This window comes from Apium graveolens, chromosome 4 (genome assembly GCF_009905375.1).
Source record: "Apium graveolens cultivar Ventura chromosome 4, ASM990537v1, whole genome shotgun sequence".
Lineage (NCBI taxonomy): Eukaryota > Viridiplantae > Streptophyta > Magnoliopsida > Apiales > Apiaceae > Apium > Apium graveolens.
In genome coordinates this window covers 310,485,375-310,496,501 of record NC_133650.1, presented here as the reverse complement: position 1 = coordinate 310,496,501, position 11,127 = coordinate 310,485,375, and the positions used below count along the sequence as shown (strand labels likewise).

At 32.6% G+C, this 11,127-nt stretch overlaps 1 protein-coding gene across 1 annotated transcript; it reads left to right on the top strand.

The window, feature by feature from the left end:
• Window positions 1–1,336: 1,336 nt before the first annotated feature.
• Window positions 1,337–10,580, top strand: LOC141721740 (uncharacterized). Its single transcript, XM_074524804.1, has 12 exons — window positions 1,337–1,757; window positions 4,143–4,317; window positions 5,158–5,241; window positions 5,372–5,613; window positions 6,857–7,073; window positions 7,199–7,363; window positions 7,597–7,728; window positions 7,933–8,043; window positions 8,330–8,377; window positions 9,450–9,528; window positions 9,993–10,049; window positions 10,246–10,580. Exons 1-12 carry the CDS (start codon window positions 1,570–1,572, stop codon window positions 10,314–10,316), a joined length of 1,569 nt encoding a protein of 522 aa, XP_074380905.1. The 5' UTR covers window positions 1,337–1,569; the 3' UTR covers window positions 10,317–10,580.
• The last annotated feature ends 547 nt before the right edge of the window (window positions 10,581–11,127 follow it).

The following is an 11,127-nucleotide window of genomic DNA, read 5'->3' as shown; positions in this document are numbered from 1 at the left end:
GAGTTGTAGTAATAAAAAAAAATTAGCAGGCCAGAGAGACAACCAAAAAGATGGAAACAGTAATAAAAAGGTAAAAAAGCAAATCCGATGAAAACAATGCCGTCAATCACACTCAATTCCCAAGGACACAAACTAAAAAGCAATGCTCCACATTCGACATGCAAAATTGTATACAAAAATTTTGTTACGGGTAAATAACGGAGAAAAATGCCCCAAAATACATATTTACGATGCTATTCTAGTATGTTTTTCATGAAAAAATTATAATTTTTAAATAAATTAAGTAATCATAATAATATTATTGTATATTTTTATTAAAAAACTTGTACTCATCTAAATTACGTGAATACGTACTTAGGAGTATTAAACTCATGTAATAAATAAGTTTTTATTATTATTTAACATATAGGCGACGTTTTTATTATTACGTTTTTTCTAATGTGTGCTCAATAATACATAATAAACACTTATTTTTATGAATTTGATGTATTTTAATTGATCTTTAAATCATAAATATTGATGGAACCCCAGCATTCACGACAAGATAATTAATGATAAATGCACCAAATTTATTAAATTTAGTTCTTATTGTATGATCTTGGACATATATTAGAAACATTGTTATTATTATAATAAATTCAATAATCGTGATCAATTAACTAAAATTCTCAATTTATTAAAGAACTCCGATTAGTTTAACATATTTGACTTTGAAATCCGTTTAGCTTTTGAATTGTTTATTTTATTATAAATAAAATTATATTAAAAAATGTCAAATATTAAAATTCAATCAAATTTTTATTCTGATTAATCTCTACAATTTTTTTGTAAGAATTAATCTCAACAATTAATTCACGACTTACCGATTAATTTGTAATTAGAGTAAGTTCAATAGTCCAGTTATTAACTCTCTTTAACCCCTTACTCTCGAATTTAAAAAAAGGTGAAAAATAAGTGCAAGTTAAGTAAAATTGTTTCAATTTCATTTCTAATCGTGCCCTCGAGTTTCTAAAAAAACGAAATCAAGTGGTCATTAACGTAAATTTTACATAATTTACCTCCAAAACTTTCATCCTATTTTTGGGATGAAATTACTTTACCTCCCTATCAGTTACTTTATTACTTTACCTCTCTATCAGTTATTTTATTCCCTAATAAAAACTCAGGAGTAAAACCTAAATAAGTTGATATTTAAGGAATGTCACTCAGATAATTAGTGTCGGTTACCGATTTTTATAAATAATGATCTAATAAAAAATTGGAAAATATTGGAATATTTTCTGGGTCCCACACATTAAAAAAAATGAATAAAATAACTTCCCAAAATTTACCACACCCAGCTCACAACTCCCATCACAGATCCACCCATCCTTCACCTATACACACAAACAATCTGTATCTATAATCTCAACTGACAGTTCATCTCTTACCAAATCCAGCTTCTTCACATAATTAAACTTAAATTCATAAATTAAATTCATTCATATAATACTCTTCATGACAGCTCAATTCAACTTATAAACTGAACTAACAGTTGACAAATTGTTACGATTAGATCTGATCAGAGCGATGGACGGTGGAGATGGAACGGTTAAGCTCGGCACGATCAATATGAGACCGATTGATCGGTGTTTTAACTCGGAGCCGGATGTGTCGGTGTCGTCGCCGGTGACGAAACAGAAAGCCGCGGCGGCGAAGGAGTTTATTGAGAATCATTATAAGAATTATCTTCAAGGATTGCAGGATCGTAAAGAGCGGTGCGTTTTTTTTTGAATTTTTTTGTTTTTGTCAAGTGTGTTTTGTTGTTTGTTTGTGTAAGCGGTGGCGAGTGCTCAGGTGAGAACAGTTTTATTGCGAGATTGATCGAGAAGTTTTTTTGTGTGAGGTTTTAGTTTGTTTTTTTGTTTTAGGAGATGCATTTGGAGGATTTGTTTGTGTGTGTACTGTGTCGGTTACGAAGTGATAGTTTAATTGCTAAGTTTTTTGTGTGTGTGTTTTGAGTGTGTTTAGTTGTTTTAGGAGATGCGTCTGGAGGATAGGTTTGTCGGTTATGAAGTTATAGGTGATTTACGTGTTAGTGCGGGAAATTGATAGTGTGTTTGTCGAAAATCAAGTGATGAAGTGGATATTGTTTAAGAATCGAGGAAGTGTGATGTATGTGAAAATGTGTCTGTGCGTGTGTGTTTGGTAGTTAGTGTGTGTACTCTGTCAGTTATGAAGTTATAGTTGATTTACGTGTTAATGCGGAAAATTGATAGCGTGTTTGTGGAAAGTCAAGTGATGAAGTGGATATATCGAGGAAGTGTGATGTATGTGAAAATGTGTGTGTGTGTTTGGTAGTTAGTGTGTGTACTCTGTTGGTTACGGTTGATAGTTGATTTAGGTTTTAGCGTGGAAAATGAATTTATGCGTGTCGAAAGTCAAGGGATGGAGTGGATAATGTTTAGGAATCGAGGAATTGTGATGTATGTGAAAATGTATGTGTCTGTGTGTGTTTGGTGGTTAGTGTGTGTACTCTGTCGGTTACTGTTGATAGTTGATTTAGGTTTTAGCGCGGAAAATGAATTTATGCGTGTCGAAAGTCAAGGGATGGATCGGATAATGTTTAGGAATCGAGGAATTGTGATGTATATAATGATGTTTGTTATAATTGTTGATATAGAGATAATAGTGGTTGTGCGTAATGAGGTTGTGTTAGTGAATGTCTGAGTGATTATAAGTTGTAATCAGATTCATTGATATTTGATAAAGTAATAGATATTTTACTACTAATTAAATGTCAATGTATATATCTATATATAGGTGTTTTATTTTGTGGTTGTATGTTTCATAGTAGTGTGTGTCTCTTTAGGCTACGAAGTGATACTTAATTTAGGTTTTAGTGCGGAAAATTAATATTGTGTGTGTCGAAAGTCAAGAGTTGAAGCGGACATTGTTCAGGAATTGAGGAATTGTGAAAATGTGTTTGTTTTTGTTGATGTTGAGATGTTGTGTTTGTATGTAATGAGGTTGTGTTAGTGAATGTGCGAGTGATAATGAGTTATATTAGATTCGTTGAGGATAGAATAAGATATTTTGCTACTTATTAAATGTCGATGTATATATACATAGGGGGATGATCAAATACAAACCAATTTAAAAATAGAAACTAGAAACTAATCTCATCCACTTATTATTCCAAACTACATTAAATTTGGACCACACAAATATCATCTCATCTTTAATTCTTTCTCATCCCTCCCGTTACCCGTACTTCCCAACTCCCAGGAATACTATATTCAAATTCATAATCTTCGCATCTCACAATTGTTCCAAAAAATCCTCACCGTCGTTTCAAACAAACATAATATGATTCACACTAGTCCTGTAACAGTGATTCACACCATTACCCCTGCCTTTGATTAACACAAATTGTCTCCTTATCCTAACCAAACATCATTATACATATATATGTATGTATAATTTCATCACCCCCTATTCACACATCATCGTTATTTGTAATCACCCACTACTCCCGCTATTACTCCTTCAAACATCAACGATAATTTGAATTAGTGATTTTTATAATACAGACAGTGATTTTTGTAATATTAATTAATGATTATCGTTTTATAATTTAGTGATTTTATACATGAATTGGTAACTTGTAAACATAATTGAATTTACTAAGTGAAATAAATGAATATTAAAGCGGAAGAAAAAGAAGTCGTCGTCGGAAGATGAATGGAAGCTGAAAGCTTTATGGTAGGTGATGTGAGAGATGGTTAGAGATTGGAAATTATGGCGGAAATAGATCAAAGATGACAGGGTAATTATAGATATGGTGGATGATTTGATATGGTAATTGACTGGATTTAATGGAAGATGTAGAAGGTGTAAGTGGGTAACAGATGATGGAGAAGGTGCTAGCGATTGTACTGTTGGTGATGCTGTAAAGCTGAGTGTATGTATAATTTTGATGTGTAAATGGACTGATTTGGACTGATTTAATGGGTTGGGTGTTGTGTTAGGTTGTTAGAATTTAAGTGGGTCAAGCTAGTTTCTAGTTTATATTTTAAATTAGTTTATATTGGAGTAGGCCCCTATATACATATATGGGAATGCTTTATATATGTGAGTTCTAATTGTGGTTGTTTTGTTAGGAGACGAGCGTTGCAGATGAAGGCGCAGGAAGCACAAGTGTCTAGTGAAGAAGAAGAGCAGATGATGAAAAATTTGGAAAGGAAAGAGACAGAGTATATGAGGTTGCAGAGGCATAAGATGGGAATTGATGATTTCGAGCAGTTGACTGTCATTGGTAAAGGTGCATTTGGCGAGGTACAGTTCATTTCAACTATTTCTTGTTTTAGATTTTTATTACGATTGTAAGTTTTCTTAATGACTAATTGATTAGCATTTGCTTTTAATTTTGATTTGGGTAAATAGCATTGTCACTGCCGTTCAATTTTATTTGCATTTTCTGTTCAATAGTAAATAGACCAGCTCAGTTAGATCTTATTTCTTTTAATGCATTGTATATGTTGTGATTCGAGAATTACAAAATTTTCTTCTTTCTTGTTTCGCAAAAATGTTCATAGATCCGAAGGTTTAGCATTTAAAGTGTTGCTAGATAATGGATTAGTAATATCTACAACTTTGAGCATGATTGTTATATTATATATTATATATATATATATAATATGTTTGCTGACAGTATATATACGTTTGCTGACAGTCAATATTTATATATCTAAATGTAATATTTGAATGTCTATTCTTTGTAAAATAACTATTTGTACGTGCTTTCACTTAACGGCTGATGCTCATATAATTGATTCTGATAGTTATTTTCTCATTGCTGACTTTATATTCTTGCTAAAAGTTTCTTCTTCTTCTTTTCCTTCTCTGATTTATTGACTGTTTACTTTCCTCTCTCTGTTATTGTTGGCAGTCTTACCCTTTTTTTCAAAACATAGGCAGTGTTGCTTTTGGTTCAGCAAGTATAGCTTAAAGCTTATATGGAATTGTAGTTACATAATAAGGCATCCTATTGTTATTACATGGTAGTGCATCATATTGTTCCAGACACACTCATATAAACAGTCAGGTAGATGAACAGAGATTTATCCAAACCTACATTTAAATATATTATATTTATGATGGTACTTCTTTTTTCAGGTTAGGTTATGCCGTGCTAAAAGTACTGGGGAAATTTTCGCACTAAAGAAATTAAAGAAATCTGACATGCTTAGCCGTGGACAGGTGATAAGCAACACAATGATCTTGGATGAATACCTTGTATATACTATAAAGAAGAATTATAGCTTTAGAGCCACATTTATTATATATCTTTTCCTCTATAATTTACTAACATATTTGGAATTGGTTTTAGGTCGAGCATGTTCGATCTGAGAGAAATTTGCTTGTTGAAGTTGATAGTCGGTGCATAGTAAAACTTTTCTGTTCTTTTCAAGATTCTGAATTCTTGTACCTTATTATGGAATACTTACCTGGTGGTGACATTATGACTTTACTTATGAGAGAGGATATTCTTTCTGAAGATGTTGCAAAATTCTACATTGCGGAAAGTGTTTTGGCTATCCATTCTGTCCACCAACACAACTACATACACAGGTATTTTATCCAAGCTTTCACATCGATTTGCTTATCCAAAGGTGTTAATTATCTATGTAAATGAGGTGCTTTAGTGGGTGAGTTAGTTTAAAAAAAATTATGGAGTTCATTTCTTCCAATGCTTGCACACCAACTTATAGCTTATCTGACTATACTATGTTGAAGATATATAGTCTATATGAGGCTACCTGTAGTTGCACTATATGAGGCTACCTGTAGTTGCACTATATGAGGCTACCTGTAGTTGCACTTTCATAATTACATATTTAGTAGAATTGGCTACTTCTGACGTTATTTACGAATGTCCTTGCCAGCCTGTTTGAAAGTCTTCTGTGATAATCTTCCAGCTGCCTAATGTTTGTTTTTATCTATTCTTAAAGCATTAAGTAAAACAAAGGATTTACTTCCACAGTACTAGTACCTATCAGGCACTCTAATTTGACTTTGCTCTAGATCCCAAGTTAATATATTTGACGGTGCAGCTAATGATTTGCTTTACACCCAATCCGTCATAAATTGAACCTGTCCAACGTGCTCTGTCACACTTGATAAGATTAACGTAGCTACTTTTTCTTGCCTTATATTTTTTTTTCAGTTTAGCTGTCCTCTGCTTTTATGTAAACATATTTACAAGTTGCTTATATGTGCTCTGTCACACTTTATAAGATTATCGTAGTTACTTTTTCTAGCGTTATATTTCTTTTTCAGTTTAGCTGTCCTCTGCTTATATGTAAACATATTTACAAGCTGATTTATTTGTGTGTAATTGTTTCTACACTTGGGTATAGCTGTCTGGACATTTTAAACTCAAGTATAAGTACACACACACACACATATATTCATGTCTACCGTTTCACCAAATGCTTTGGTATATCACATGCAATAATTATTCTAGATTTGGATAGAACAGAATCCTTTTGGAACTTATAAGATTAAAAAAAAACTCTCTCTGAAGTTACAACCCAAGCAACAAATTATGGTTAAATAGGTTGATGAGGAACGAGAATAAAGAATTAATATGTATGCTATTAATTAGTTTATATTTATTTAGTGTATTTATCTTGTCCTACATCATAGGTAGACCGAAAGATGGCATCACCATCTTCATGGAAGGTGGTCTGAAATTTGAAATTGTTGTTGTTTTCTATATAATGTTATAAATTTTCTGCTTCCTCTTTCTTTAATATATGTACAGATGTAGTTTGAACTTTATGCTAAGATGTGTAAAAATACCTGTTTTCAGGGACATAAAACCCGATAACTTGATACTGGACAGAAATGGTCATTTGAAACTCTCCGATTTTGGCTTGTGTAAGCCCTTGGACAATAAATTTTCATCTATAATGTTGGAAGACGAAGACTTTTCAACTCAGGGGTCTTTAGGTGATGGTGAAGGGGATCCCACTTGGTTAATGCCGAAGGAAAAGTTAGAACAGTGGAAACGAAATCGACGGGCGCTGGTATATCCTTGTCTACTTATGCTCCTTTGTGAAATTGTACTGTGCACCAGTACTCACCAGTAATATATTTCACCTGTAGCTTTCCAATATATTAGATCATAAATTATAAACACATTTTTCTTCAGGCTTACTCTACTGTTGGAACTCTTGATTATATGGCACCTGAAGTTCTTCTTAAGAAAGGTTACGGTATGGAGTGTGATTGGTGGTCTTTGGGGGCAATCATGTATGAAATGCTAGTAGGCTATCCTCCCTTTTGTTCAGAGGATCCGAGGATTACATGTCGAAAGGTATTCTTCTGCTAATTATAGATCTTAATCCTGTTTCGTGATATGAATTTTAATTATTTTTGATGATGAGAACGAGGTAGGCTAAAAATGGTCTCATCTAGAAAATATGTCCCCATATTGTGTTTTTTCTTACTTGTTTGTCTTTCCAGTTATCTCTCAGCTCAAGCCTACTTCACAATTTAGTAATAAACCTAATTTTCATGTTATATAACATTTATTTATATATGTAACAGATAATTAACTGGAGAACATGCTTAAAGTTCCCTGACGAACCAAAGGTTCCAAATACAGCTAAAGATTTGATATGCCGTTTGCTGTGTAATGTTGAAACAAGACTGGGAACAGGAGGAGTTGAAGAAATAAAGGTAACAAACCATATATTAGTGTTTCATTCACTTATTATTCAAATAATATGTTTGAACTTCTGTTCAGTAAAAATGATATGGCCACACCATTTGATGATGAAGTGAACTTAAATATTGTTTTCAAGCCAGTCTGTGAATATGCTACAAAATCCTACTTTCAGATTGCAATTTCTGTGAATGATATAAATCCTCATGTGTCTCCAGGAACATCCATGGTTTCACGGTGTTAACTGGGACAAGTTGTACGAAAGTGAAGCTGCGTATAAGCCTACTGTCAGTGGAGACCTGGACACGCAAAATTTTGAAAAGTTTACGGCAAGTACATTGCTCTTATGCATTACATTATGAGGTTTCTACCATAAAATTAATAATTCTGTCCCTTGATTATATTTTTAAAATGTCCAATACAGTAACTGTATGTAAAGTCATATCTTCATGTTATCTCTTACAATCTGATCCTGCACTATTTCTCTGTTTTATGATTATTTGCATCCGTCTTGCAAATTATGAGTCTAATCATAATAAATTCCCTATAAATCTCAAGTTTCTACCTTTCTTTGCTATGTGGCTGCGGTGATTCTTACAAGTCTTTTTTTTATAGGTAGAAGGCCCTCCATCTTCTGGACCACGAGTCGGACCCTGGAGAAAGGTAAGCTGTGTGATTGATATGTTTTTCTTTTTGTCTCCTTGAGTGGCATGTCTAATGCAAGACATGACAAGTGAACAAGATATGTAATGTTACTCCCTTTACGTAATATGGATTTTGTGCATGTTTTTTTTTCCTGCTTATCAATGCAAAATTAGTTTTCAGATAGTGTATTCTCTCTCAAAAACCTGATCATGAATCACATTATGAACTTGTGGCATGCAAGAAGTGAACAAGATATCCAGTATTGCTCATTCTACCGAAATTGAATTAGGTTGAATGTTTTTTATGCTTATTTTGGAAAAGTAGATATAATACTTGCACAATCTCTTAGGAACTCAGTTATGTATCATCAAACCAGCGTGTGGCTTAGTGTGTGGCATTTCTTTCTTAAGGTTCATCAACTCTATTAAATTGGTAGACCCAATTCAGGTGTAATTGCAATGTTATGATAATTGTTTTTTGAAGTTCTGTGCGATATTGGTGACTTTAGACTTCTGTAGTGGTACATAATTTGGTGTTTCTGTTCGTTTTGTTTTATGTGGCTGTGTTGCTTTTATATATGTTTTTTGCTGAAGTCATATCTTTCTATGCCACTGGCCATGACATATCTGTTAACAATCTGCATTCTTTTACTTACTAATAAATTTACATTTTAAGGTTAACTGACCTCATGTTTTCTCTTTCTCGGAAATTAAAATTCATAAATAAGATACAGTTGCTGCTTTTAGCTTTTTTATAGCAGCTGCTTTTAGCTTTTTTATAGCAGAATTAGGGAAGTAAAGTCAATTGTGATCCCAAGGGAAGAGAAAAGAGCAAATAGGGTCATTTAGCACACTGCAGCAAAAGTAAAGGAAAAATGTAAATAAAAAACAGGACTGGATAAAAGTGAAAGAATGTCATATCAAAGAATTTTTTTCTGGCCTGATAATATTAGGATAGTATGATCTGTTGCGACATGAAAATGAGAGTGATGTTTTGTGGTGATACATAGAATGATTTCGTCTGAACTTCCATGTTTTTGTAATGTCCTAATATGGCTGCTATTAAAAATGGATTCATCTCCATGTTGCAGATGTTGACATCAAAAGATTCCAACTTCATAGGATATACTTTTAAGAAATCAGATATGCTAAAATCTGTTGGAAGTTCAGGTATGCTGCATACAGTATTGTGTTTTTTTTTTGCTAAATAGTATAGTGCTATTACACTTGCAACCATTTTAATGTTTAGAATGAGCTAAATTTGAAATGTATTAATTAGAAGTAGCAAACAGGAAGCTATAGAATTGATTTTCTTTGAAACTGAGGGAGTCATACCATTATCATGTTGAAGATTTATAATAAGAGAAATCACGGTTTTATGAGCTGGCAGAATTTTTAATGTTATCCTTGGAAGGTTTAAAGAAATTGCTGTTTGCACCTTTTACCTAAAATTTAACATTTAAACATTGTATATAGTAGAAGTTGACTGTGCTCCAGATGTCTATGGTAATTTTTGATGGCTATGGTAATTTTTAAACGCGAGGTAGTTCCTAATTAACATTAAATTAGATTGTAGCGTCACATATTTTCTGGTGTACTTATCGTTGCAATCCCTTGTTATGCATGTTAAACAGGCACAATTAAGAAGGCAAACGGCGCGTCAAAACCCCCATCTCTTGTATCCTTGTTTGGTATGATCTCATTCCCCCCCCCCCACAAGCACATTTTAATTTTGCATCTGTTTTTTAAGTTTATTTATGTTAAGCACAGCTCATCTCTACGCAATTACCATCTTCAGTGCTTGTGACCATGTAATCACGAACACCTATTGTAAACAACAATTCCCTCTATAATTTGGGTTTAGCGCTAAAAGTTCCTTTCTTGCAGGTGAAGTAAAGATACAAGAAACTGCAATGGCAGAGGATGATCAGGAGGGTAAAAACTTATGCAAGCCTTGACATTATTTGGTTAAGGACCCTGCAGATGGAATGGGCATGAAGATCAACTCCAAAGATCACATGATTTTGCAGATTTTATTTTCTTAATTATTTTTCGGTTCCATTAATATAATTTCTAGTTAATCAGTATACAAACCACTTTTGGGTAAATTTGTGTGGATGGTCACTAGTGTTTTGTTGTATGTGCATATGTATGGAAGATCATCTAGCAACGAAATGAAGAGAGGAGAGTATGAAGATTAATAAAGTTTAGTAGTTGGTATATTTTTACAATGTAAATTTGGTTCTTATAAGTATTGTTATACTGGTCTACAAGTAAATTTACTTTTTCAAAAAAGTAAAGAGCAAAAAAGTATTCAAATCTATTATAATGGAGGATTTAACTACCTAATAGAAGTGCATTTGCTTAGATGAGCAAAATAAAGTAAATATTATACGCTAAATTTCTACTAATTTTGCTTTAATGTATGCAAATAAATTAAGAATTAGGCAGTAGTGTTGCTTAATTTTTATTGTAGGATTCTGTTATATTGGTATTCTCTTTTTAATTTTTTATGTCAAAGACATTAGAGTTTTGGGAATAAGATTGGAATCTTGGTTGAATTGATCAAACAAGAACATTTTAGATCCTTGCCTCTTAGTATGTTCACATTTTTACGAAGAACAGAATTTTTCGTAAGATAAAACTGATATTCTGTCTCTGTCCTATTGAATTCTTTACATCATTTTTTGACACGTTTTTTAATACTTTTTTAAAGTATAGCTTCATTATTTTTTTTTTGAATAAAACTTTTATGTTTAAACTTTTATT

Coding starts and splice junctions, on each gene's coding strand:
- LOC141721740 (XM_074524804.1), top strand. CDS start 1,570: ATGGACGGTGGAGATGGAACGGTTAAGCTCGGCACGATCAATATGAGA. Junction 5,614..6,856: donor CAACACAACTACATACACAG/GTATTTTATCCA, acceptor ACCTGTTTTCAG/GGACATAAAACCCGATAACT. Junction 8,378..9,449: donor GAGTCGGACCCTGGAGAAAG/GTAAGCTGTGTG, acceptor TCCATGTTGCAG/ATGTTGACATCAAAAGATTC.